Below are 27876 nucleotides of genomic sequence, written 5' to 3'. Positions count from 1 at the left end.
AGTTGTTAAGGTTGAAAAAGACGTTTAAGATCATCAAGTCCAACTGTTGGCTCACCACTAACCCATTCCCCAAGCAGCACATCCATTGTTTGAAAACTTCCAAAGGATGCTGACTTTACCCTTCTGCACCGAGCAGCCTGTTCAGTACCCACAACCCTCATTATGAAGAAATTTTTCCTAATATCCAGCCTAAAGGGCCCATTTCCTCTCGTCCTGTCCCTTGTTCCCTGGGAACAGAGTCCGACCCCAACCTGGCTGCATCCTCCTGCCCTTCAGGCTCCAATGTCCCCCAGGACTTTCAGAATTATAGATTGATTTGGGTTGGAAAGGACCATAAAGCCCATCTTGTTCCACTCCCTGCCACAAGCAGGGACACCTTCACTGGACCACAAGCCCAATCCAACCTGGCCTTGGAGACTTCCAGAGACAAGGCATATGCCTGGAAGCAATCTTCCCTCCCCCAGGTGTGCTGCCTGTGTTTTCACTGTGCTGCTCTGGCTCAAGGTCGTACAGAGCAGGACAAACCGTCCCGACTAACTGAGGAGTGTTTCTGGCATGGTTGTCTACATCTCCTTAGCCTTGGGTGCCTTCTCTCAGCAGTGAGGCAGCTCTGCCCTTCCCAAGCTGCTCACGGTGCATGGAATAACAGTCCCTTAAACTCCATCATAAAATCACAGAATCATTAAGATTGGGAAAGACTTTGAAGATCACCCAACCATTAACCTGGCAGCACTTCTATGTTCAATACTAAAAATGTCCTCAAGAGCCACATCTATACATTTTTTGAATGCTTCTAGGGATAGTGACTCCACCACTACCCTGGGCAGCCTGTGCCAGCAGTTCTCAACCCAGATCCAGATGAGGAAGAAGTGTGTGCTTGGGAGCAGCCTGGAGGATGAATGCTCAACAAATGCACAGGGTGGAGCATAAAGCAGGCGAGTACTGGTGTCCAGAGCAGGCTTGGGCTGGGAGAGCTGGTGAGAACAGGAACAAGGGGCAGCACAGAGGAGTTGCTGAGAGCATACAGCTTCCCAAGATCAGAGCAGTGGCCACCAAGTGAGCTTCCTGCCAGCGCTCCTTGCCTGGAGATGAGTCACTACCAGCTGGAGATGAGCTGGGATGAGACTACCAGATCCTGTGGGCAAATGGCATGTCATGCCCACATTGCCAGACAATCACAGAATCATGGAATGGCTTGGGTTCTATGGGATCCTAGAGCTCATCCCATGGGCAGGGACCCTTTCCACTATCCCAAGTTGCTCCAAGCCTGGTCCAGCCTGGCCTTGGACACTTCCAGGGATCCAGGGGCAGCCACAGCTGCTCTGGGGTATCTGTTCCAGTGCTCTTCTTTCATGTTCATGGGCAGGCTCTGAGCAGAGCCTGGGGAACATTATGGAATTGATGATGCTTTTATGACCGCCTCCTGCAATACCTGGCTGGAAACTCCATCTCCTGTTGGGGGAGACTGAGTGGCCATGACAGGAGGGTTTGCAGAGGCACTGATGGGTTCTGGGGAAACTGCTCTGGAAAGGGGGCACTTCCCTGCAGCACAGGAGGCTGAGAAGCAGTCTCAGCTCAGTGTGGGAGCACTGCCGCCCCTCAGGGCTCGTGTCCCCTCAGGGCTCGCGTCTCTCCCCAGCACGGGGACAGACCGTCCCTTCAGGACTCGTGTCCCCTCTCCGGTGTGGGGACAGACCGTCCCCTCGGCCCGCGTCCTCTCAGGGCTCCTGCCCCATCAAGGCCCGTGCCTCACCAGGGCTGGTGTCCCCTCTCCAGCGTGGCCACAGCCCTTTCCCTCGGCTTGTGTCTCCTGAGTCCCCGTGTCCCCTCAGGGCCCGCGTACCCCTCGCCCACAGGCATGGCCGCAGCCCACCAGCCCCGCGCGGGCCGGTGCCGGTGCCGGTGCCGGTGCCGGTGCCGGTGACGGAGCCAGCCCCGCCCCGCCGCAGCCCCGCGCGTGCTCGGAGCGGCCCCGCCGCCACGGCCGCGCCGGCGCTCGGGGTCACTTTGAGGCGGCGCCATCGCCATGTTGAGCCAACTGCTGGGGCCGCGCTACGCCCAACTGCTGCAGACTTGGTGAGGAGGGACCGGGCTGCCCACCCGGCCCTGGGGCTGCCCGGGCCTGCCCGCTTTGACTCGGGGCTGTCTGTGCGCTCCGACCCGGGCTCTGTCCGCCCTGCCCGGGGCTCTGCGCTCCCCTGACCGCGTCCTCCGGGCACGGCCGCGCACTGTGGGAGGCTTGAGGGGCGTCCCGACCCCTTCCCGAAGTGCTGGCCGAGGCCTCCCCGTTCCCTCCGCGCTTTGCGCCCTGTGAGGGTCGCTGGGGCGGTCGCGGGGTGCGGACCAGCTCTTGGGCCGGAGCTGAGGGGCCGAGGAGCCGGGGAAAGGGCTTCCGGCCCACCCGGGGCTGGCTGTACTTAGCATATATAAATATAACAGTGCCCGTGGGTGCGCTTTGCAGGGCTGTGGGAGGCAAAACGAAGTTTTTTCGTGGGGGTCAGAACCGACGGGATGTGGCTGCAGCAGTGTTTGGCAGTGTGTCTTCTTGCTGAGTGGTTGTCTTTTTGAGTAAAAGACTATGACCTTTTTCCTGTCAGATATCTTCGCTGCCCTGGGGACTAGCGCTGTTCCAGGTCTGTGAGGTTATTTCAGTATTTTTGTGTCCAATTTGGTCACCACAAGATCAGAAGGAGCCAAAGCTGCTGGAGAGTGTCCAAAGGAGGGACACGGAGCTGGGGAAGGGTCTGAGGAGCAGCTGAGGGCACTTGGCTCGTTCAGCTGGAGCAGAGGAGACTGAGGGGAGACTCCTCGGGGGCTGCAGCTCCTCCCGAGGGGAGGCAGAGGGGCTGGGGCTGAGCTCTGCTCTGGGACAGGGACAGGTGCCCAGCAAGGGCTGGAGCTGTGTCAGGGCTTGGGCTGGAGCTCAGGGAAAGGTTCTTCTTTCCCCCGAGGGTGCTGGGCACTGCCCAGGCTCCCCAGGGAATGGTCCCGGCCCCAAGGCTGCCAGAGCTCCAGGAGCGTTTGGACACCGCTCTCAGGGATGCTCAGGGTGGGATTGTTGGGGTGTCTGGGCAGGGACAGGGCCTGAGCTGATGCTCCTCATGGATCCCTTCCAGCTCAGGATATTCCAGAATTCTAAGCTTTTTTCCTGATTGAAGTGACTTTCTCAGGTACCTCAGCCATGAGCATCTGCCAGGCCTTTTACAGTGCTATTTAGTTGCTTACCTGGGTGTGTGTCTCTTCTTTAGGACCCCCACCCTCGTAACATGGGGTGGTGTGGCTGGTGTTGGTGTGATTTGGGCCACAGACTGGAAGCTGGTCCTGCAGTATGTTCCCTACATTGGCGGCAAGTACAAAACTAAAGACTGAGCTTCCCTCTAATGGTGAGTTTTGTTTTTGCATCTCTTGTCTTAATAGACTGATAAGATCACAGAATCCCAGACGTGTTTGGGTTGGAAGGACCTTAAAGCTCATCCTGCTCACTCCCTGCCATGGGCAGGGACACCTTCCACTATCCCAGATTGTTCCCAGCCTTGTCCAGGACAACCTGTCCTGGAATACTTGAACACAATAACTCCATGTTGGTGTAACAGTAGATGTTTCCTCTTTGCCTGGGGCACAGTCTTTTTTTTTTTTTTTTAATTTTTAATTTTTTTTTAATGGAGCTTCACAGAGCACCAGAATGATGAAATATTCATTAGAATATGTTTTTTCAAGTGATATTTCACAAGCAACAGATTTTCCACAACATAATGTGGTTCTTAAGAGGTCAGATCAACCTAATTTGGAACCTTTGACCTATCTCTTTATTTCTGTTCCTGAGCAAAGGGCTACAAGCTCAGGACTACTTCTGTGACTGTGAAAATTCAGGCTCCTTTCTGTTTCTTGTAGCTGGTATTAAAAGTAAATTGAATTTTCAGAGCTGGTTATTGTATTCCAAAAATTCCTTTTGAAGATTTGCTTTTTCAAGGTTTCGGTTATGTTCCTTCTTTAAATGCATATCAGAAGTGCTGTTCTGAATGTTCTGAAAGTCTGATCATTCCTAAAGCTGGAGCACCAATTAGAAAATCTTTCTACTGGGGCTCTAACTGCATATTCTTTCTAGTAGGCAGGCTTCAGATTTCTTTTTTCCTTGCTGCAGATAGAAGGGAGTCAAGATTTTTCCACTCATTAAAGGATGGTAATGGGGAAACTTCGAGTCCAGAGGAAACTGTCCATTTTTGTTTCTTCTGGTCAGAATAACAGTTACATCTAAATATTGATTAATAAAAGTGAGCTACTTGTGTTCCAGCTACACAGTATTTTGTAGGGAAGTCAGTCTGTTTGGAAAGCACAGACAGTACTTTTTAAGTCTTTTTTCAGTAAGAGTTGTTGCAGATTAAACAATTTACTGTTTGCAAACTTGGTATTGCACAGATCCTTCTGTAACCAAGAGAGGAATGAAACTTGTCTTGGAAGTCAGCCGAGCTGGAGGCATTTTGGGTCCTTGTGATGTTTAAAGACTAGTCATAGAACCATAAAATCACAGTGTGTTTTGGGTGGGAAGGATCCTTAAAACCCATTCAGTTCCACCCCTTGCCATAGGCAGGGATACCTTCCACTATCCCAGGCTGCTCCAAGCCCCATCCAACCTGGATGGAGAGCAGTTTTCAAGTGGAGAAGCTCTCAAGTTATGTAAGGGCAATTAAATTGCCTTCTAAGGGCCTTCCTTCCTTAAAAGTTGTCAGTAGTAAGTCCACTGCTCTATTCCTGAACCAACAGTCTGTGTTTCCCAGTTTGAAGTAAGAACTTTGTGTGTCAGTCTTCTGGAAAGAGGAGCAGAGAAAGGGGATGTGTCTGTGGTGGCCTGTGCTCCCTTCCAAAGGGACTCCAGGCCTGCACACTCACACCCAGATCAGCTCCTGTACCAGAAACTTCCAGCCTGGATACTGGAGGCTTTTGAGATCTCTGCTGTTGGCTGCTGTGGCACTGTGCAGGAAGCTCTGCTTAACAACTGCTGTGTGTTTGTTGTAGGATTGTTATTGCTGGAGAGTGTTTGGAGCATCCGTCCGCTGAGAGCCTGCTTGGGGTGACCCTGAAATGCCCAGTACAGATTCTACAACAACTTGTGATCTGTCTGTCTGCCTCTCTCATGAACAGCTGTGAGCAAATTCACCTTCACTGACCACTTCCTCTGAGCACTTTTCCAGCACATCTTGCCTTGATGGGAGTAATTTATAAACCTGATGTACAAAATAAACCATGTGAATGATTTTTGGGGGGGGGTTGGGTTGTTTTTTTTGTTTGTTTGTTTGTTTTTTTGTTTGTTTGTTTTTTGGTTGTTTTTTTTTTTTTTTTTTTTGGTGTGTGTGTGTTACCTTCTTAGTCCACATTCTTAAGACCAGACTCCTGGTTTGGTTTTGGGTAATAGAATCATGGAATCACAAGCAGGTTTGGGCTGGGACACCTGGCACTATCCCAGATTGCTCCAAGGCTTGTCCAACCTGGCTTGTACACTTCCAGGGATCCAGGAGCAGCCACAGCTGCTCTGGGCACCCTGTTATGTCTTCAGCTTCTTGGACTGTGTGTCCTAAGGCAGGTCTGCCACATGTTTGCCCCTTCCTGTGCAGATTCCTTGGGAATCCACCACTGGCTGCTAGGATACTGGGTTTGATGATTTATTTATATCAGTTACAGCTCTTGAGCTACTTTTAGGGATGTGTTGATTTTAGGCTCATCATTCCTGGATCACTATGGCCTCATGGATACAGTTAACTTTTCACAGCCAATATTGCAGAGTTTCATGGTAACAGATTCCTGAAATGTAGTTTAAAGAAAGAATTTGGGGTTTTTAACATCAATTTATGGACCCCTTAAATGGTCTAATTTTTAAGCTTTTCTGACTTAATCTAGGGGCTTGAGGAAGGCTGGTCCCAAATCCTAGATGTCTTTCTTTGTACCAGGATGAAAAACAGGGGTTCAGAGAGCTGCTCAGTTCCTAATTTGGGGTTTGAATAGAAAAAGAATCTATCTCCTCAGTTCATAGATTTATTTGTGAACTGCAGCCAGTGATGATACAACCCTCAAACACAAGCCTTTAGGTGAGAGTTCCTAGCTGTTAGAAAAACCCCTACCACAACCCTTTAGATGAGAGTTTTTAGCTGTTAGCAAAAGGAAGAACAAGGAGTATTTTGCTCTACTCTCTGCCACTCAGCCACAGATGACTCAGACTTGGGGGTAAAAGTTCATCCCTTTTCACAAAGATCAGAATTTACAAACAGACTTCATCTGTGTGGCAACAGGGTCACTGTTTTCTCTCTGCTCCGTGCCCAATTTCTTCTTACTAGGATGTTTGGCTGTTTGGCAAGGTTTGAATCTTTTTAGGGGAAAATCCCAGTTGTGGTAGCTGTGCTGCCTGTGTATCAGTGGCAGGGCTGTGTCACTCTCAGGGGTGTTTCTATGGAAAACAATTGGAAAAGCTGCCCTAACAGTGGCACTATACAGGACACTTGCATTACTTAAATTAGCAGTAAAATTTCTTAGTGTTGCTTCAGCAGCATCATTGTTAATTAATTGGGGGCAAAGAATATCATTTTCATGTGCAAAAACTGCCTTTGCTGCTCTGCTGTGTCCAGTAAGATGCAGTCACAGAATCCTGGAATATCCTGAGTGAGAAGGGACTCACAGGAATCCTCAAGTCCAGCCCCTGTCCCTGCACAGACACCCCAACAGTCCCACCCTGAGCATCCCTGAGAGCGATGTCCAAATGCTCCTGGAGCTCTGGCAGCCTTGGGGCAGCTTCCCTGGGTTCTGATGGAACAGAAGTTTATGGAACAATGGGATAGCGGTGCTGATTCCTCACGCTGTCCCTCCCTGCTCCAGCAGTGCTCCTGACTGATCTGCAGGAGGCCAAAGCCTCACCTTAACCTCAGGGTACTGAGTGTAGCTTTGACAAGGGCAGCCCTCTTCCATACGTGGAGATGTTGATATTGATCCATTTCCAGCCAAATTATGCCTGAAAAGTGGATATTCTGTCAGCCTTGTCCACAGCAGCAGGATTGCAGCCTCAGTTCTGGCCAGCTCAGTCTCTGCTCTTACTTTTATTTGTGTAACACACCTGCACAGGATGGGTGTAACCTGCTCCTTCAGAAATTCCCTGAGGCAGTTTTGCCTTATTCCATGGGTGAGTGACCTGTTCCCATGGCTTGGAGTTCTTTGGGAAGCCTGAGGCTGGGGGTCTGTGGTGTCCATCTCTCTGAGGACCCTGGGGTCCCTGAGCTGCCAGTCAGTGGTGACAGTCACCTTTACACAGCCCCAGTGGTAGAGGTGTGCTCAGGAGGTGAGATGAGATACTGAAAGGAGAAAAACATATTTAAAATCCCAGCTGTGTGCACAGGCAGCACTGCAAGGAATGTACAGACCTGGGATTTGTTTGGGGATTGTTTGGCTGTTCTTTGTGCAGCATTTTCAGTGGTGGGTTTATTGCTAATTAACCCTAGGATTAGTGTGTAACTGTTTTAGTTGCTTTATTTCTCTTGCTACAAGAGCAAGAAACACGCTCTTGGAAATACCTTCTGCATTCTTGAGCAAGTCTGTTAAATTTCAGATAATTACTGTTCAAGGGGCATGGGTGATTTTTCTAATTTTTAATATCCTAGCATTGTTTCTCTTCTAACAGTTAATTGTTTTCATAATGAGCTATGAATACCACATATGTAGGAGGAACAAATTAAAAAACAATGACCTGACAGGGAGGGAAGAAGCTTCCCCTTCCAAACCTGGAGAGGGCACAGAGGTAGCTTTGGATTTACAGGCATCAAACAAGCTCTGAGCTCATGATGTAACTTTGAAACAGCGCCTATGAAAAGGGAGACTTTGCATTCCTGCCTGCCACGTGTTTGTCCTTGTTGTGGTACCCCCACTTCACTTCCCTCGTGGAATGTGCGAGTGGAGATGGGACAGGGGTTTTTTACTGCAGCCACCTCAGCACTGTGAGCCTGCAACAGCCCTTGCTGGGCTCTTCTCGTGGAAGAGCCTCTGCTGAGCTCCTGGACTGGGAATTCCGTGGCCAATCCTGCTCTGTAATAAGCTCCTCAATTGGCTCTGGGAGTGCAGAGTAGGAAGCTTCAAACCAGGGATACCTGCAGAGTGAAATCAAGAGTTTTTGTCAGGATATCCTGCTGGTTCCTTCCATTCCTGACAACAACTCTGGTTGTTGATTTTGGTTATTTTTTTATTATTATTATTTGCTCATCCTGTGGCAACACGGAGTCTCTGGCAGCTGAATCCATTTTCAACTGGTGGTTATACCTGCAAGTACCTCACCTTGGCAGTGTTCCCAGAGGAACACTGGAATATTTTCCCTTCGGCTCAAGAGTTCATTTCTACCCAAACATTTCACGCGGTCCTAGGAGAAAGTAAATGTTTCCCTTCCACAAACCAGTGCCAGCTGCCAGTGAGAACTGATTTTCTACCTCCTAATACCCTCAGCTCCAGGTTCAGAGGACATTTTAGGGATCCTCTTCTATATCCAAAGTCACAGCTCCACTTGCCTCTAGCTCTGCCAGTTCATTCTTAAAAAATACAACTGAAGGGTTCACCGCACTTAATTTTCCTTTTGCGCTCCAAAACTCCATGTCAGTACAAATTTTTGGTTGCAAAGGTATCGGTGCAGCTGGATTGTGAGGTTTGGGGTGTTTTTATTAAAAAGTGCATTTATGGAAAATACAGTGGGTTTGATCAATAGTGGAAATTGGAAGTTTTTAATTTCTTTTGTGCAAGATTGCAGGAAATAATAGCAGTGGCAGACCGAGATGTTTCCTACCTGTGAGCCCAGAGGAGAAAGCATCAACTACCACACCCCAGTCCCTGGGGAGCTGGAATGCCTTCAGGGCAAAGCTGAGCATTGATGAAATTAAAGACATCACCTCCACCCTCATGGATCTTAAACCTTTTTAAACAAAGCAAATGTAACCCAGCACCTACAGTCACACCAGGCTCTTGGAAATTGTTTCCAGTTTCTGGGCCCCAGCCTGGACAATTTGCAGCTCGTTGTGGGGGTGTGGGCTTCCCTCTCATCCATGACACGTCTCACATCTTCCCTCAATCTCCTGCTGCTTTTCAGACGAGGGAGTTTGCAGCGAGTGAGTGAGCTCTGACTTGGGGAAAAAAGGTAGTAAGTAATATCTAACTATGTGATGTTTAACGATGGCCAGTGCTGGTTCTTTCCCTGGGATGGGGCAGCCCTGGATGCAGGGACAGGCTGGGAATGAGAGGCTGGAGAGCAGCACCGTGGGAAGGGACCTGGGGGTCCTGGTCAGTGGCAAGTTGGATCTGAGTCACCGCTGGCAGCCCTAAGGGCCACCGTGTCCTGGGGGGCACCAGGGCCAGGGAGGGATTGTCCCACTCTGCTCTGCACTGGGGCAGCCTCACCTCCAGTGCTGGGGGCACCTTGGGCACCACAAGATCAGAAGGAGCCAAAGCTGCTGGAGAGCGTCCAAAGGAGGGACACGGAGCTGGGGAAGGGTCTGAGGAGCAGCTGAGGGCACTTGGCTCGTTCAGCTGGAGCAGAGGAGACTGAGGGGAGACTCCTCGGGGGCTGCAGCTCCTCCCGAGGGGAGGCAGAGGGGCAGGGGCTGAGCTCTGCTCTGGGACAGGGACAGGAGCCCAGCAAGGGCTGGAGCTGTGTCAGGGCTTGGGCTGGAGCTCAGGGAAAGGTTCTTCTTTCCCCCGAGGGTGCTGGGCACTGCCCAGGCTCCCCAGGGAATGGTCCTGGCCCCAAGGCTGCCAGAGCTCCAGGAGCGTTTGGACACCGCTCTCATGGATGCTCAGGGTGGGATTGTTGGGGTGTCTGGGCAGGGTTGGACTTGATCCCTATAGGTCCCTTCCTACTCAGCATAGTCCAGGATTCTAAGATACTGCCAGTTGATGACTGGAGGAAGCACTGGCTGTTGACACAGTTTGATGTCAGACCAGCGTGGGGGCTGGAGAGAGTGGACACACTGCTATGGACACCCCTGCTGTAGTGTCTGACACCGATCCCTTCTGACTGCTGCTCCAAGCAGGATTCTTTACAAAAATCTAATACATCATTAATTAAAGGAAAACTGATTCCTCTGACTTGCTTTGGGAAGGAGGCTGCCTCCTGGTGTTTCCCAGCATGTGGATACTGAAATGGCGAGGAACACGAGCTGCTGGAATTCAGGTGCTGAGTGGTACCTCATTCCCAAAGCTGGGGTTCCCAGGTGGATGTTCCTTGGTAGCAGGAGGCACACAGCTCTCCTGGTGGTACCACAGTAGGAAATGTGCTACTGCAGCTGCAGTAGGTGTTGGTTTACACACTTTGCTGGAAAACTTTTCATTGCTTTGTCTTCAGTTCCTCATGTGTGGATTTCCCCCCCCCCCCCCCCCTTTTTGTCTTTTTTTTTTTAACGTTTATTTTTGGTATGCTGCTGTTGCACGGAACGGACCCCACGAACCTCCCCGGGGGCAGCCCCATGGCGAGGGGCCGGTTCTCCCCCGGGGGTCCGGGCGGGGGCGCGGGGCGGGGCCGGGGGTCGCGGGGCCGCCAGTGCGGCCGGGGCGGGTGCAGGGGAAGATGCCCAAAGCGGTGCTGCCGGGACACCGGGGGAGCCCGCGGCGCTCGGCGCTGGGGTAAGGCCGGGACCGTGGGGGTTCGCCGGGGGGAGAGGGGGTGCGGGGGGGGGGGGGTCCCACGCGGGGGCGGCGGGGGGAGGGACTATATGCGGGCGGAGGGATCCGGGCGCGGCGGGCGGTGGGAGGCGGCTCGGTGGGTGGAAGGGGCGGGCGGAGGGAGCGGCGCACACCGGCCGGCGGGAGCGGGGCCAGGGCCCGGCGGCGCCCGCGGGACGGGGACCGGGAAAGGAGCGGGACCGGGAGCGGGACGAGCCGGGGCCGTGGCGCCGCCTCCCGGGGGCAGCGGGAGCGCGGAAGAGGCGGCGGCGGGAGGAGAGCGCGGCGGCCGGGAGGAGCCGGCGGGAGGCGGCCGGAGCCAGGCGGGAGCGGGCCGGGAGGAGCCGCCATGGAGCGGAAGAGGTGGGAGCGCTCGGCGGGGCCGCCCCGGGCGCGGGGGGGCCGCGGGAGGCCGGGCGGGGGCTGCAGCCACAGGTGGAGGGGAAGGGAGCGGGGACCTGGCCCGGGGCAGCAGCGGGGGGGTCGGGGATGCTCGGCCCCCTCAGGGATCGGGGAGCGCCGCGAGGAGTCCCCGCGTCCCCTCGGGGCGGCTCGTGCCCTGCGAACACCCGGGGGCTTTTTATTCTCAAAAGAGCAGCAGGGCTGTTGTTTCTTCTTTTCTTTTTCGGGGCTCGCTCTGCTGCTTTTTGGGTGCACTTAGGAATTCTGGGGAGGCAGCGTCGGCTGCTCGCGGCGGTGGCCCCAGGACGGGCTCGGGATGCACCTTCACGGGAGTGTGGCTGTGGGGGGAGCACATGGCCCGGGATCTGAAGGGTTTCTATTTATAGCCCTGTATGGCTCATATTGCTGTAGGTGGCCATATGCATCCTCCCCGCACCCACGGGCACCCGCGGGCTGAGGTGTGAAACTCGGGTCCAGCGAGAGCTGGGAGCGCGGCAGGAGCTCGACCTGCGTCCTCACCTGGCCCTGCTGGTCGGGAAAATCTGTACCATCAACTTCTGCATCTGTCACAGAATCCTCACAGGGTGGTTTGGGTTGGGAGGGACTTAAAGCCCGTCTCATTCCACCCCCTGCCCTGGGCAGGGATGCCACCCCCTGGACCAGGTGGCTCCCAGTCCCGTCCTGCCTGGCCTTGAACACTTCCAGGGATCCAGGGGCAGCCACAGCTTTAGCTTCAGGTTTCATTTAGAATCATTATGGTTGTGAGAAAAGGGTGAGTGAACCAGAAAATGCCATCCTCAAGAGCGTGAAGCCGATTCTGCTGCTGCAGCTCGGGGGCTGAGGGCAGGATGAGGCCACCACCAACAGCTGAAAGCTTCAAAGATCCTGTTTTTCCCAGAACTTGTTTGTTAAGTTGCAGAGTCTGAGGTTTTTGTTTTTTTTTAAGGGGGACAGAGGATAAGTAGTACGCTTTTATTCCCAAATTACAGGTTTTCCCTTTGTATCAATTTGGACAGCGATCAAACGTAGAAGAGAGCTTTGTTGAGTTCATTTTTGGTTTCTGTTGCATTTTGCATTACCTCAGAGTGGCAAATGCAGGTGTGGCCGTTCAGTAATACCTGTGCGAGTTCTGCCTGTTGTTCTGTCCAGCTCCCAGGGATATAAAGATGCAGGGAGGGCTTGTTGAAAACCCCCTGTGAGATGTGAGCCAGTCTCTGGCTGGAAATACATCTTCCTCGAGGTATGAGTCCATGGGCAGGATTTTAAAGCCAGTCCTTGAACCTCCTCCTTAGGACAGTTTCTGGCCGATATGGTGGGACTTGTGGGCTGGATTTAGAGTGAGCAGGAAAAGTGCAGGGATGGAGGATTTCAGGAGGAAAATTGTGTCAGGGATTTTGTCCAAGTGTCATGTTGTCTTTGAGAGAGTTTTAGCTCTCTTCAAACTCAGGGTTCTCACACAGGGGAGGGAGAATTTCATGCCGCTTTGTGGGACTTTTTTCTTTAGAGTGTTTTTCTCCTGAAGGTTTGATGACCAAGTGTAAGAAATTTGGGATCGCTGCTTGTCTCTGCCTCAAGTTGTTGACATCACTGCTGGGAAACTTCACACTCTTGTGTGAAACTTATTTTGTTGAGAATGCCTTACCTTTGCAGCACAAATGTAAGAAGTCGGAAGGGAATGTTTTTTAACACTCCTCCAAGGATGTTTTGATCAGTACAATCTTTAAAAAAAAAAAAAAAAGTGGAGCAGAATGCTTTTACTGAGTCTGTGCTTTGCTTTTCCTCTGTTGCTCTGGTTTGCCTGCAGGAAAACTCATGATTTTTCACAGGAGAAGGAAACAGCCTCAAGTTGCACCAGGGGACATTTAGGTTGGGTATTAGGGAGATTTGTTTCATGGAAAGGGTTGTGAAGGTTTAGAACAGACTGCCCAGGGCAGTGGTGGCATCATCATCCCTGGAAATGTTCAAAAAACATGTGGATGTGGCACTTGGGGACATGGTTTAGTGGTGAACGTGGTGCTGATGCTGGGGTGACGGTTGGATCTGATGGTCTTAAAGGTCTTTTCCATCCTTAACAATTCCATGATTCCGCGATGCCCGAGTTGAGCTCTACAAAATCATCTGGTTGTATTTGTGTTTGTCTCGGTGTTATGGAGCTGCCACTTGGGCTCTTCTTAAGGGATGTGATGCTTCTGGAAATTTGGGGAATTTTGTGGGGGTTTTTTTGGGAGGTTTATTTTTGGTATGGTTGGAGTCCAAGTTGCTGAACGAAGACACCCCCCCGGTGCTCTGTGGGGCAGGGAGCGTCATCCTTTCCGTGTGCTTGGGACAGGTCGGTCCCGAGGCTGCTCCATGCGGAGCCGTGGGATGGGGCTGTGGATGTGTAAGGGTGTGGGCTAGGCTGTGGCAGCTGGAGGTGTCCCCACCTGGTCTGGCGTGGTTTTATGGCCGTGCCAGCCCATCCCAGCATAACCCATCTGGAGTGTGGGACCCCGAGGCAGGGCTGGGTGTGGGTGCTGCATCCAGGGGTAACATGGGGATGCCGTGAAAGAGACGCTGACACTGGTGGGTTGTGCGGTGTCCTGGGGTCCCCATCTCCCTGGAGCACCTTCGGGAGGTCCTGCACCCCTCCAGGAGCCCCTGGCTAGGATTTGTCTGGAGCAAAGCTGGGGAGAGAAGCGAGGGAGGGAGCACCATGGAAAGCAAGAAGGGAGAGTCATTTTGTGTTCTTCCCTTGCCTCCTCCAGTAAGGGAACGGGGCTCTGAGTGTCTGCTTGCGGTGACCCGTTTTCCCTGGCTTATTCCTGCCTCCATTTCTTCCAGAGGCAGGCGGTGGCTGGGTTTGCTCAGGGATTTTTTTTGTCTTTTGTCCCTTGCTTCCCAAGTTGTGCAGATCCTGTGCAGGCTAAATGGGAGAGCGGAGGGGAGGAGACTGTGATGAGGGAGGAGGGGAGAGGGCCTGGGCAGCCACTCTCTCCTTAAGAATATAAGGCAGGAAACAAAGGGTGAGCTGCACATGGAGAGCAGGGGCACCTGGCAGCCTGGCCCTTCAATGGGCTGCCCCGAACGTGGCTTTATCCTCACGGAGAAGTCTGGGAATGAGAGCTGGGGGTGGCTCGGGGTGGCTCCCAGCAGCCAGGTCTGTTTTGTTAGCGGGAGCCAGGCGGCCCAAGCGAATAAAGCCCTGGAGCTGGTGATGGACGAGCATGGAAAATCCTTTGCAACTTGTAAACTCCTTTGGAACTTGGCCATGTCCTTGCCTTTCACGCACGGGGAACTGTGACAGAGCCTAAATCGGGAGCCCGGATCAATCCAGCTCTCAGCGTCGCTGCCTGAGGGGATGTTACAGAGCAGAGGTTGGGGTTTGCAGCTTTGTACCAAAACGGCTCGGTTTTGGGCCTCTTTAAAACCAGGAGTGCAGGAGGAGCAGAATAAATTCTCTATTTTGTGACATTTAAAGGGTGCTTTAACAGGGCTCAGAGTTCCGTGGTGTTCAGGGAGTTTCTGTGTGCCCTGGTGTGCAGCAGGGATCCCGCTCAAGTTTTGGGTTCCTCTGGCACCCCTCCCACCTCTGACCTTCCCAGGTGTGTGCAGGTGCCCTGCGTGGTCCTGCCAGAGGGTCCCCAGGAGCTCCAGGGCACCCCACCCCTTCCTTTTTCAGTTCACTGTCACCTTCTGGTCATAGCTTTGCTCCCTGGTCTGCTGTTGTCACAGAGAGCCTGGGGATGATCCTGCCTTTTGTAAGACCTAATCAGAATAAAAGTTTTTCTTCTGAACATTTCAGTGCTTTTCCTTTGGGCCAAGCTTCCCCAGGAAGAGACAGGACTCTCAGTCATTTCAGGTGGGTTTTTTTGAGACTCTGAGCAGCTTTTCAGTTCTTCCTTGCAAAATGACCACAGCACATACTAAACACACAAAGATGAAGGGCTCTGTTCACTTCAAATCTTGTCTTTGACTGTACTGACTGCTCTGGAAGATACTCTGCACTTTAATGTGTTATTTTTAAACCTGCTAAGACACTAAACCCTAAATTGGAGCAGCAGATCTTGGAAAGGAACCAGTGCCATGTTCTTCATGTTGCAGGAGTTTCTCTTCCTGGCTTCACTGGCGGCGACAGCTCTGCCCTAAAGCTGCTGGAGTTGGTTATTCCTCTCTCTGGACTGAGGCAAATAACTCCCTTTATAGTATGAAAAAGGGATTCACAGTTTTGATGCTGGACGCAGGCTCTGCTCCTGGCTGCTTGGTCCTAATTTGTGTTGTCTCCTGGCTCAAGTGCAGCTCCACAGGGAGCTGGTCCAGCTGAGGAATAACCAGTGGTGGAGGGTCTCCTCCTCCCTGCCCTCCAAAGATGGATTATTTTCCTCAGCTGGTTCATTTGCATGAACACTGGGATGTGTGAGCAGTGGTAGTGGCAGGAAGGAGATCCAGGCAGGATAAGCAGCTTGGGAGCAGTTGGAGCCAGGAGCTTTCTAAGCAGATGCTGTGTGGGATCACCACAACCTTTCAGTCTTAACTCCTTCGAGAGACTTTTTCTAATTTCAGTTTTAGTGTAATTTATATTAAATTTATCTCAGTTTTTGGAGAGCTTTTAATACTTCAGTACTTTCTGGATTTGTTTTTTTTTGTTGTTGTTTTTTTTTTTTTAACCTATTTTTCTGTGCACAATCTGACTTAGCCTAATTGCTTTGTCACTGTCCTATACCAGAAATTCCCTGCTTATGCTGTTTTTTTCCCTAATAAAACTTCAGAGCAGGAGACAATATGTAAAAATACACTTTCTGGTTTGTTTTGTTTTTTGTTGTTGTTGTTAAGACCCTGGTAAGGTTGTCAATATCTCATCAGTGTGAGATAAGGTGGTAACTGGCATTTTTGGTCTTAAAATGCCTTCCAGCCCACTAACCTGTGACTGTGGGATGGATATACAGGGAATGAGCTTCTCCTGGATGTGAGCTAGGATTGAATATGCAAGTTGAAAGCTGGAGAAAACCAGAAGTGAGAGTAATTAAGGGAATAAATAGGTGTTGTTATGATGCTCAGTGAGAAGGTGAAGAATACTTATTGTCTTTATAGTTCCACACTGCAACCATAATACACTAGCTTATTTTATCTCCTAATGTTGGTTTATTAAAAAAACAAGCAAACAAAAAACCCAAAGAAAACGTCAGTAAGGATTTGGAATAATTTGTGCCTGCTCTCCAGGTTGAGTCTTCATGGAAACCCAGGTGTTACAGAACAATCTCTCTTCCCTTTTGCCATTCATGCAAAGTTCTACGAGGTTTTGACATTTATCTTTGCATCACTTTGTGATTCTTTGTTTTGCAGCTTGTCAGTAGTTAACTTCTGATTTTTTTCCTTTTCTGAAGTGTTCAGCGTGCTACAAAAGACACAGAATCAAACCTGAATGTGCTGTTCAAGGGGCAGGGAGAGGAGACAAGGAGCATTTGTGGTGCTGGTCAAATGCAGCAGTCCCTGGAGAAGAAATTGTACTCGAAAATGGGCATTTACTATGAGAGTCAACTCAGTGAAAGGTTCTTCTGTGTTGAGATCTCCCTTGATGGTTGTTGTGTGCATTATGATACATTTGTTTACCTGATCTGAATCTTCTTCTTGACATATTAAAACATTTTAGCTTAACTTGTGTGTTCCACATGAGAAGGAGTCAACATGAAAGCAAAACCATCCATACGTTTTAGATTTGAATGTGAGCTTCATTCTTGAAAGTCCAGCATGTGTTTTTCAGGAAGGAAATAAAAATTCTCTCTCCTGAGTTGCAGAGGTGGCGTTGTGGAAGCCCACAGGGTTTAAGTTTCCCTCCATCCCTCTCTGGTGTGTTTTTTCCAGCCCCAGTGGGAAGAAGTTCCGGAGCAAGCCGCAGCTGGCGCGTTACCTGGGCAGCTCCATGGACCTGGGCACCTTTGACTTCCGCACGGGGAAAATGCTGATGAACAAAATGAACAAGAACAGGCAGAGGATGCGCTACGACTGCTCCAACCAAGCCAAAGTAAGACTGAGCAGCACCAGCACTTCCCCTGCCTGCTGTGGGACTGCCAGAGCAGTGTCTGGGACAGAGGGAAAACGCAGCATTTCAGGACTGAAGTGTGAACTTGGGGCTGGGTCAGAACATCTCTGTTGGCAGGAGTTGGACAAATGCTGCTGCCAGGGGGTTGGTGCTGTGGAGGAGAGTTGTGTCACTGCTCAGTCTTCTGTGGAGGAGGGCAGGGAAGAGACTGTCACCTTCCTCAGTTCCCATTACAAGAAAGGCACCTGTGGGAATGAGTGCAGAGGAGCCCTCTGCTCTGGAGCCAGGCTGGGAGAGCTGGGGGTGCCCACCTGGAGAAGAGAAGCTCCAGGGAGAGCTCAGAGCCCCTTGCAGGGCCTGAAGGGGCTCCAGGAGAGCTGGAGAGGGACTGGGGACAAGGGATAGATGAAGGGAATGGCTTCCACTGCCAGAGGGGCTAGATGGGATATTGGGCAGGAATTGTTCCCTGGGAGGGTGGGCAGGCCCTGGCACAGGGTGCCCAGAGCAGCCGTGGCTGCCCCTGGATCCCTGGAAGTGTCCAAGGCCAGGTTGGACATTGGGGCTTGGAGCAGCCTGGGACAGTGGAAGGTGTCCCTGCCATGGCAGGGGTGGCACTGGATGGGCTTTAGCGTCCTTTGCAATCTAAACCATTCCATCATTCTGTGATCCCCCTACCTGGAGTGAGTGCTCACCTCCCTCAGGCACAGTCTGTTCCAGAGCCCCACATCTGGGGTTGTGCAGCATCTCTGCCCTGCCCTTGCCTTTGGTTTGAGAGGAGAGGAGGGATTTGGGTCCACAGGGATGAGGAGATGCTGCAGCTCCTGCCAGTGACTCGCTGGAGCTCCCGCGCTGTGCTGGTGACCCAGCTTTGGCACTGATGTCAGGAAAGGTGGCATTTGGGGCAAAAAGTGTGAAAGGGAAGAGTGAGGCCTATTCGTAGAATAAAATAAAAGCTTCTTTATCTGGTAATCCAGATTGTTGAGGTGTCAGGATGGCAGTGACAGGCTTCTTGTCTGAATCAATTGTCCCAGGTCATTCCTAAGGATTTTCATCAGATGCTAAAATCTTTCCCAGAACCCAAAAGCTGCTGTGTATGCACCTAAACCGTGAATGTGGAAAAGACACAATGCTCATTTTTAAAATACATCAGCCAGTCAAGGATCATCATCACGAGAGTGCTGGGAACATTTCTTGCAGTCCTGGGTGCTGCAGTGATATTTTGAGACCTGCCTTGAGGCAGAGACCAGTAGCTCACACACCTCTCAGGCTAAAAATTCTGCTGAAAACTCTCAATAAATGTACAAATGTTATCACTGGCTTTGGAATGGATTAGCACCCAGATGGTTCAGAATTATATTTGTCCTGAATGCATCTTTTCTACATCTCATGAATAAATCTGTGAAGCAGACACAGTGTTTGCGTTCCTGAGAACAAAGCGTGTCCTACAGCCATTCCAAGAGTTGTGCTTTAGGTTTTGGGGATGAGGAGCAGTCTTCTGTGCTTCCCCTAACAGAAAATGCAGTCATGTAGTGCAAAATTGATTATGAGCTTCATTTAAAAGATGAGCTTTGTTCAGAACCAAAGGTTAAAAAAGGGATTCAGCTTCCAGCTGTGTTGATTTGTTTATTGGTCACAACTGGATTTAGAAGGAATGGTTTGGAGTGGTTTTAGGATTCAGAAACCAGCCTCTAAATCCCTAATTCATAATTTTTTGTGTTTATGACAACTATTGTGTTGTAATCCTCTCTTACAGTGATTACATGTGGTTTGTTCTGACTCCTAAAGTCATTAAAAATGAGAGTAAAACTGATGTGTGTGAACTTACATGAGAGGAGGCTGCTATGTTAAACAGAATGAGAGGAGAACTTTGATAGGTCTAAGGCAAGATTTGAATTTAGTTATGTATTTTTAGCAGCCTAACTTGTATAACTTGAGATTTGACAAGATTTCAAGGCCAGGAACTGTTCCCTGCTGCACTTCTTTGTGGCTGTAATAGCATTTTAGCAAATTGAAACTGTATTTGTGGGTTTTTCCTTTTCTTATTTGAAACAGGGCAAGCCTGATTTGAACACAGCCCTGCCTGTGAGGCAGACAGCCTCTATCTTCAAACAGCCTGTCACAAAGATCACTAACCACCCCAGCAACAAGGTGAAGAGTGACCCCCAGAAAGCTGTGGACCAGCCCAGGCAGGTAAGGCTGAGAAACTCCTGGGTTTGCTAATGGGAGCAAAATAATCCACTTTAATTTTCTGATGCTGAGCAAATACTCCCTGACAATTCCTGATCTCTGACACTTCAGAATTCAGAAAAATCTGATCTTTCAGAAGCAGAGCTTCCAGCTCTTAAAATCACAATAAATCCCATTCCCAGTCTCTAGTTAGGGACTCTGTGCACTGGATTTTACAAACTCCAACCTTTGATTAGATCACGGTTCTGGTTTTGCTAAATCTGAATATCCTAAATGCTGAAATTAAATAGTAGCAACAAAATTACTTGGACCGTGTAACCACTTCAGAAGACACTTAGGTTTAGAGTCACTGTCAAATGTTGCAATTGTGTAAGAATTCCATGTTCCATTAAATCTATGTTCCTGCATGGACCACGTCCAATGTGGTATTTGTTGCAGTGCAAGGGACAGTACATCAGTAGGAGTCAACTCTAAATTCACATAGCATGTTATTATTCGTATTAAATCAAAGTGTTTTTCTTATCATAATGTGTATTTGCAAGCAAGACAACACACCAAAATTAAAGGAAAGGGTGCTCAGGACAAGGGAAGGCCCTGGTAAAATGAGCTGTACCTGTTGGAACACTGAAAACCTTTTCTGAAAACTTATAAAAATGCATTTTGAAGGCAGTTTTTAGGAATTACATAAACCTAGTTCAACAGGAACCTCTAGGTGTGAGATAGAACTTATCTGAAATGGGTGGGGTTTTTTAGTGGTTGGGGTGGATTTTTTCTGTTTTTTTTTTTTAGTAGGTTGGCAGTGTCTTACCAGGGTTTTCTGGGGTAGTAGATCCTGTATGTTCACTATGTTGTTGATATTCCTGCAGTTTTTATAATTAAGGCTGTAGAAGAGAACACTAAAGATAAAATGCCCTCTCCCAGTTCCTGTTCCAAGATATTTTACTGGACTGCAGAATATTTTGACTTTTGCTCAGCAGACTTCAGATGTTTCTGCAAAATTTGGAAGCCCATCCAGTGCCACCCCCTGCCATGGGTAGGGACACCTTGCACTATCCCAAGTTGCTCCAAGCCCCATCCAACCTGGCCTTGAATAATTCCAGGATTTGAGGGGGCAGCCACAGCTTCTCTGGGTAACAAAAAGAAAAAAAAAGATCACCTATTTGAAAGGTTAGAGAATATCCAGCCTGTGTTTGGCCTGTGAATGCCCTCATTCCCCTTTTTGGAAAAGTCATGTGGGGTGAGATGCACTTGGATTTTGACAGGCAGGAAAAAGGGGTGGGATATGCATGGACTGTTAGAGGTGAATTCTTGATTTCTCAAAACCTCAGTAAAAATGTGGTTATTTGCAAGATAGTTGGTCCTCCAGCTATGCATTGCTATCCTCCTGATATCCCTCCTGCACCAGGTGCAAAGTTAAAGGTGTATTAAGATGATGTATTTGACTTGCTGCCACACCAAACATTCAGGTGCTTTTAGCCTGGGGAGAACCCATGACTCGAAATCTGGTTAAGGACCATACATGGGGGGAAAGGACCAAACTCTGGACAGGAAGGAAATAATATCCTACCTTGAATACAATTCTTGCATTTCTTAACTTTCTGTGGGATATGTAGGAGAGAAATAGGGTGTAAAAAAGGCTGTCTCACACTGTGAGCTTGTAGCTGAAAGTCAGCAAGCCTGGCCTTGTTGCTGCAGCTCAGAGCAGTGAAAGTACCAAGCCCTGGAAGAAAAGAGTTTTCCAGGGCAGCAAACAGGGAGAGAGAAGTTGTGGGGCTGACTGGCAATGAGGATTGTTCCTGCTGTTGGAGGTGGCAGGTCCCTTTCTCTGGTAAATCCACATTAAACTGTCCCCAGCACTGCTGTTCCCTCTCTGCACAGGAAGCAGGGATTTTGTGGAGTTGTCAGTTCCATTTCTGGTAGTGCCAATAACCACCAATAACCACCTGCTTTGACTGCAGCTCTTTTGGGAGAAGAAGTTGAGTGGACTGAATGCCTTTGACATTGCAGAGGAGCTGGTGAAGACAATGGACCTTCCCAAAGGGTTGCAAGGTAATCAGAGGGTGCCCTTCACTCAGGGCTGGCATTTTGGCACCTGGCAGCAGTGAATGAGGGTGCTGAAGGTGAGCTCTCTGTTCCCAGGGCCTGGCAGGGCCATGGCCAGGCCATGGCCATTCCTGCTGCAGCAGGAGCTGCAGTGCTTTGCCTGGGGGTTCCAGTGCCCTTTGTTCTGAGGAGACACTGAAGCAAAGCTTCTCAGCATTTCAGGGGATTCATTTCCCAGAAACAGCAGAGCATCCCAGAATGCTGTTTAGGTTTGGGTTGGAAGGGACCTTAAAGCTCATTCAGTCACAATCCCTGCCATGGACAGGGACACCTTCCACTATCCCAGGTTGCTCCAAGCCCCAGTGCCCAACCTGGCCTTGGACACTGCCAGCTGCTCTGGGTACCCTGTGCCAGGGCCTGCCCACCCTCACAGCGAGGAATTCCTTCCCATCATCCCATCCAGCCCTGCCCTCTGGCAGTGGAAGCCATTCCCTCTGTCCTGTTCCTCTAAGCCCTTGTCTAGAGTCCTTTTCCAGCTCTCCTGGAGCCTCTTTAGGCTGCAAGGGACTCTGAGGTCTCATTTGAGCCTTCTCTTCTCCAGGTGAACACCTCCAGTTCTCTGAGCCTTGTTCAAGCAGAATGGAAAACTCTTCCCTTTCCAGTTTGGTGGTTTTTGCTCTCTCTGCTTGTAACAAAATGAGGAACTGCTCAAAGTTTCAATACCCTCAGAGAGCAGCACAGGTGCTGTTAGAAACATTTAGATCTGAGATTTATGTTGTGTGAGCTTTCAAACTGACAGCCTGTGCTTTGCCATTAAAATTTAATTCCCATTGTCCTGATTTCCTGCTCTGTGCCTGGGGCAGTGCTGGTTATGGATTTCCCTCCCCGTTGCAGGGGTTGGTCCGGGCTGCACAGACGAGACTCTGCTCTCTGCCATCGCCAGTGCCCTGCACACCAGTACCATGCCCATCACTGGCCAGCTCTCTGCAGCTGTGGAGAAGAACCCTGGGGTGTGGCTGAACACCTCCCAGCCTCTCTGCAAAGCCTTCATGGTGACAGATGAAGATATCAGGTGTGAACTGGAAATAGCACTTGGTGTCCTGGAGCGAGGTTCCTTGTGCTCAAACAGTGCTTTGCTTTTCTTTCTGAATGTCTCATGAAACAGTGTGGCTTGGGAATTAATGTGAATGGCTCTCTAGCCGTAGAGTAGACAAAAGTAGTTCCATTAAGCTCTGTCATATGCATAAAGCTCACTATTTTTTATTTTGGTTGTGTTCAGTTACTCTGGAGTTTCAGGCTCATGTTTGTTTTTCATGTCAAGTTTCCTTTTTTTACAAAAGTGTCTGAGTTGGGGAAACCTTGACTGAGGCACCTCTGATCAGAGGTGGATTGGAAAAATCCCAAACAGTGGGATTGGATTCTCTTTGCCTTCTTCTGTATCAGTAAATGAATTGATGCAGTTTATTCTGCTATAGGTTGCTTTGGTAATGAAATATTGTTAAATCAGGATTGGTCAAACTCAGCTTTAAGCTTTTGATGAAGAACTGAATATGCCAAAGGCCTGCAGCATGCAATTTGCATTCATTAAGTATTTAAAGGCAGTCCTTGCTTTAACTGTTTGATAAATCTTTTGGAAGTGCAGGATGATTTTTCTGTGCTTGACTGAGACATAAATAACCAGGAAAAACAGTCTGTTTGTAACTTTGATGTCCTGTGGCTGAGCTGAAATAGGAGCCCCATGAACCACTGATTGTTGATCACTTCTTTGCTGTGTCTTTGACTTCTTAGAGTTGGGACTCAAAAGGAAAATGAGCAGAAATAAATGGCCTGAAACTTCATTTTCTCCAGTCTTATTTTGGAAAGTCTGTGCAGGGTAGGCTGACTTGTTAGATAGTAGCACTTGGAGTTAAAAATTAGCCTTAGGCTAAAAAATACAGTCAACCACTAGAATAGCCAAATTTCGGCCAGAAATCAACAGGTGCAGGACTCCTATGTTTTTCATCTTCACTTACATTACAATGCCAGGTGGGAATTTTTTTTTTTTTTTTTACTTTTTTGGGTTTGTTGGTTTTTTTGGGTTTTTTTGTTTGTTATACAGTGGAGTTTCCAGTCCATGCTTGTCTCATGTTGGAGGGATTGGAGATTCTTTTCCCTTGCCAGGGGCAGCCTTGGGAGTGATGTTGGGTGTCCCTTGTGTTGGGCAGAAAGCAGGAGGAGCTGGTGCAGCAGGTGAGGAAGAGGCTGGAGGAGGCTCTGATGGCTGACATGCTGGCCCATGTGGAGGAGATCGCCAGGGATGGAGAGCCTCCCTCAGAGAAGGAAGGAGCAGAGGAGGAAGGAGAAGAAGAAGAGGAAGAGGAGGAGCAGGACCATGACCAGGAGATGGAAAATGTATAGTCCAGGTAAGGTGATAGTGCTGTGTCTTACCTTAAACACTGGGACAGGAAGGTTTTCAGGAGGAATCTTAAATACTGATTAATCTTTGTTTTTTAGCCTGTGCTTTGAAAGGCGTGGTGGCCTTGGGTCAGGAATGGGGGAGGTGAGCACAAGACCCCACCTGCAGAGCTGCCCCCAGCCCTGGGGAACAGCATCAGGAGGGCGTGGAGCTGCTGGAGCCAGTCCAGAGGAGGCCACGGAGATGCTCCAAGGGCTGGAGCCCCTCTGCTCTGGGGACAGGCTGGGAGAGCTGGGGGTGCTCACCTGCAGAAGAGAAGGCTCCAGGGAGAGCTGAGAGCCCCTTGCAGGGCCTGAAGGGGCTCCAGGAGAGCTGGAGAGGGACTGGGGACAAGGGAGGGAGGGACAGGACACAGGGAATGGCTTCCACTACCAGAGGGCAGGGCTGGGTGGGATATTGGGCAGTTGTGGGTGCCCCTGGATCCCTGGAAGTGTCCAAGGCCAGGTTGGACACTGGGGCTGGGGAAGGCTCTGGAGCACTAGGAGTGGCTTAGGGAGGTGAGGGAGCTCAGCCTGGAGAAAAGGAGGCTCAGAGTTCAGCCCCAGTTGTCTCAGCTTGTCTCCATAGGAGTGGTTCTCCAGCTCTAAGATCAATTTAGTGACCTCCTCTAGAGCCTCTGAGACAAGAATCAAGAATGTAGTGGGGGAAAAAAGAGGCTTTTCAGGATGAATAGCAGAAGACCTTCTTTGGAGGCAATGGGGATTTCATTTCAGGCAGGAGAAAGATGGATTTTGTTAAGCAATCCCTGAAGCTTGAGGATTGATTATAATGTGCAATCTGTTTGGCCTTTGGGAAATCCCATCATTTATCTGGACTCTTTTTTTACCATTTGCCTGTATCACCAACAGTAGCTTTATTTGGACAGTGAATACCTTTATTTCCTTTCTGCTATCGAGGTCTGGCAACAGGCAGGAGCCAGAAGAAACTGACTGCTGTAGGTGAAATCCAGGAGATAAAACATGGATGTGTTGTGACAGTGGGATTTCTCCTTTTAAGAAAAGATACAAAAATTCTTTTTAAGTTACAAGGTGTTATATTTTCTTCTTTCAGGGAGTTCCATCTAAGAATTCCCAGTATAAACCCACTCAGCAGGGTCAGCACAACCATTCACAGAGCCAGGAGTGTACCACCAGTCCAACTGTACCCCAGAGCCTTTGGATGGACTTCAGGAAATGTGGAAGCTGATGGTTCATTCATTGCTGGGGAGTTTTGCAGATGGAACTTGGCTAAACTCTATACCCTTTCCTTTTTCTAATGGGATAGGGTGACTGGGAATGCAGAAGTGGGAGGGGATAAAGGAATATCACATGGTGGGAGGGAAAACCCTAGGAACTGAATTTGCTGGCTTTTTTTATTATTATTTTGTTTTGGTATTACTTTTTGTGGGTCGGTGCTGGGTGATACATTTTTAAGCTTTTATATTGAAGTACTTTTAATGACCCACAGAAACAATTTTTTCTCTAACCCAAGGGAGGGAGATGCTGTTTCACTCCTTGGCTACTCTGCTGTGGGCTACCTGTTTGTACCTGATTGTAGGGAGGTCATTTCATGTTGTGAATGGTTCATTCCACATGTGAATTCCAGTCACTGAATTGCCATTTCCTCACAAGACCACATTGGTCTTGGAAGTGTAATCTCAGAGCTGAGCTGCCAGTGCCTCTCCCACCTGAGCTTGGGTGAGAAGGGGAAGCTGCACTCGAGGACTTGGGCTGCCAGCTCTGGGAACTGGGGATTTGGATTATTCCACACCATGGTTTGGATACAGAGGTCTCTGTGTCCAGACATTCTGAACAGAGTCTTGGAGGCAAATATACCCAGCCTGAGGTATATTTTATTTTGGTTTAAGTCCAGTCAGAAGGACTGTCTCAACTGGGGATGGAAGAATGACTCATTTCTGACTGATAATGAGGAAAACTTCCTCCTGTTTCTCTTCTGGTGCCAAGAACCTGCCCTCTGTTCCTCAGTGTGGAGGGAAGGGGATCCATTCCAACAGGTGTGAATACACACCTGCTTTTGTGTGCAGTAATGTTCTGACCTCTTAAAAAAAAAAAAAAAAGGAAAAAGGTTGATTTTTCTATAATTGATATCTAAAAAATGAATTTAAAGCTTTTTATTAAGTATTGAATCTTTCTTATTTGCATGTGCAGTGAAGTGACCAGCATTTTGTGTCAAAAATTGGACTGATGTGAAACCTGCCTTAATGTGTTTCTAAGTATTCAGCTTCACCATGGGTACCTTCACTGATTCCTCAGTCTCATCCAGTACATCTTTGAGCATATTGGCGTAACTTGTGGCTAAAAATGGGTATCTCTGGGAAAGGAGACAAGGGGAGGAGAGGAAGATGAGAGTTGATAGCTTGGGGAATGTGTTGACTGGGTTGCAAAAATTATTTTCATTTTAGGGTATCCATTGCATAACACGTGCATGGCCGTCTTGGCTGAGAGAACACTACAAAGTGGTGGGTTAAATATTATGCCACCAACCAATTGTATAAGTTGTTGGTATCCCAAAACTTGGGGAAGAAAGTAGCTCCCAGAGCCTTTATTGTGTGAGAAAGATTAGCAGGGACAGCCAGGGGCCAGGGAATTGCCTTTGGGAGTAGTGCAGCATAGTGATCCCTGAAAAATATCCCATGCCAAAGTGATTGATCCTTTATTCACTCTTTTCTTAAAGGCTTGAAAACACAAAATTGGTTGATACTGCTCATTTGAGTACTGCAAGGAGGCTGAATTGTACTTTGCTACTGCTCTGCCAGGTGCTGCTTTGGGGAGCTTTACCTGGCACTGCAGGCAGTGACCATTATTTTCCTTTCTGAACAGTCTGTTACAGTTACTACTCTGTAAATCTGTCCTCTTGTAAGTCACGGTGTTGAATTAAATGTTTCTCACAAAAAAAAGAGGTTCTTCTGGTCTGCCTCAAGCCCTTACCTGGAGTTTTGTGCTCTGTCCTTCCCATTTCTCCCAGTGGAGATGCTCTGGGGGTTCTGTTGTGGGCAGAACACTGAGATTTTGTCTTGCCATGTGGGGCCTGCAGAGAGGAATGTGGAGGGAAACTTAGGGAAAGCAGTTCATTCTTGTTGTAGAATCCTCTCCTGTGTCCTCACCAAGGGAGAGGCTGCCATGTCTTGGGCAGGCTGGTGATAGAGAGTCACAGAATTGTTAAGGTGGGAAAAGATCTTCAAGATAAGAAAGTCCAAGCATCAGTCCAGCACCACCACATTCACCACCAAGCCATGTCCCCAAGTGCCACATCCACACTGCTTTTGAACACTCCCAGTGATGATGACTACCACTGCCTTGGGCAGCCTGTACAAGGGCTGGACAACCCTTTCTGTGAAAACAAAAAAATCCCTAAAAATCCATTTAAAAATCCCTAATAGCCAATCTAAACCTCTCCTGGCTCAACTCAAGTCCATTCTCATATGGCCTCTGGTCCACTCCAGCAGTTCATATCCCACACCAGAGCTGCCCTTGTGACCAGAGCAGTCTTATTCTGACACTTTTTGAAAACTTGTTTAATATCTGGTGATGTCTTTATCTACTTTTACTTGAATCTAAACATTCCATTGAGAGACCATAACACAGGTAATTTAGATGTTGATACTTGTATTTTGAAGCAATGAATATCAGGTTTAAATTGCTGCCAATTCTCTTGTTCCCCAATCCCCCCACCCCCTGCTTTCCCAGTTTGGCTCTTTCTTTCAGTTTACAATGTTTATTATGTTTTTATTGATGTGGAGGAGTTACTTGTGCAAAAGGCCAGAAGGGACCCAGGACTCCTCTCACAGCCAAAGAAAGTGAAATAACTTTACCTGCTTACCAAGGTAAGGAAATCAACTGTTTCTTTTCATGCCCATGATGTCTTTTTCATGTTACTTCAATAACAAGTGTATTAGTTTGTCTTATCTCAGTCCTGGATGTGACTGACGGGCATAAAGTGTCTTCCATCGTCAAATCTGTCCCCAGGGTGGAGAAAGCAGCTTGTTTGGAGTATAACTTGTTAAGCACTTATTTACTTGTTAGTAAATAATGTAATTAAAAGCAATTGAGTGGAATTGGGGCAAAGCTCGAATTTCATTAATTAATATTCTCTTCTGTATAGG

At 49.1% G+C, this 27876-nt stretch overlaps 2 protein-coding genes across 2 annotated transcripts; both read left to right on the top strand.

Moving 5' to 3' along the window:
• Positions 1–1969: 1969 nt before the first annotated feature.
• Positions 1970–5253, top strand: LOC134054335 (cytochrome b-c1 complex subunit 10). The gene is made up of 3 exons (XM_062510014.1): positions 1970–2076; positions 3249–3383; positions 5014–5253. Exons 1-2 carry the CDS (start codon positions 2027–2029, stop codon positions 3367–3369), a joined length of 171 nt encoding a protein of 56 aa, XP_062365998.1. The 5' UTR covers positions 1970–2026; the 3' UTR covers positions 3370–3383; positions 5014–5253.
• A 5323-nt stretch (positions 5254–10576) lies between these two features.
• On the top strand, positions 10577–24956 carry MBD3 (methyl-CpG binding domain protein 3). The gene is made up of 8 exons (XM_062510015.1): positions 10577–10632; positions 14855–14911; positions 16912–17071; positions 19142–19279; positions 21235–21325; positions 22214–22391; positions 23524–23721; positions 24825–24956. The coding sequence occupies exons 1-7, from the start codon at positions 10577–10579 to the stop codon at positions 23714–23716; spliced, it is 873 nt and encodes a 290-aa protein (XP_062365999.1). The 3' UTR covers positions 23717–23721; positions 24825–24956.
• The last annotated feature ends 2920 nt before the right edge of the window (positions 24957–27876 follow it).

This window comes from Cinclus cinclus, chromosome 28 (genome assembly GCF_963662255.1).
Source record: "Cinclus cinclus chromosome 28, bCinCin1.1, whole genome shotgun sequence".
Lineage (NCBI taxonomy): Eukaryota > Metazoa > Chordata > Aves > Passeriformes > Cinclidae > Cinclus > Cinclus cinclus.
The sequence above is the reverse complement of the archived record's forward strand: the minus strand, read 5'-3'. Positions and strand labels throughout refer to the sequence as shown.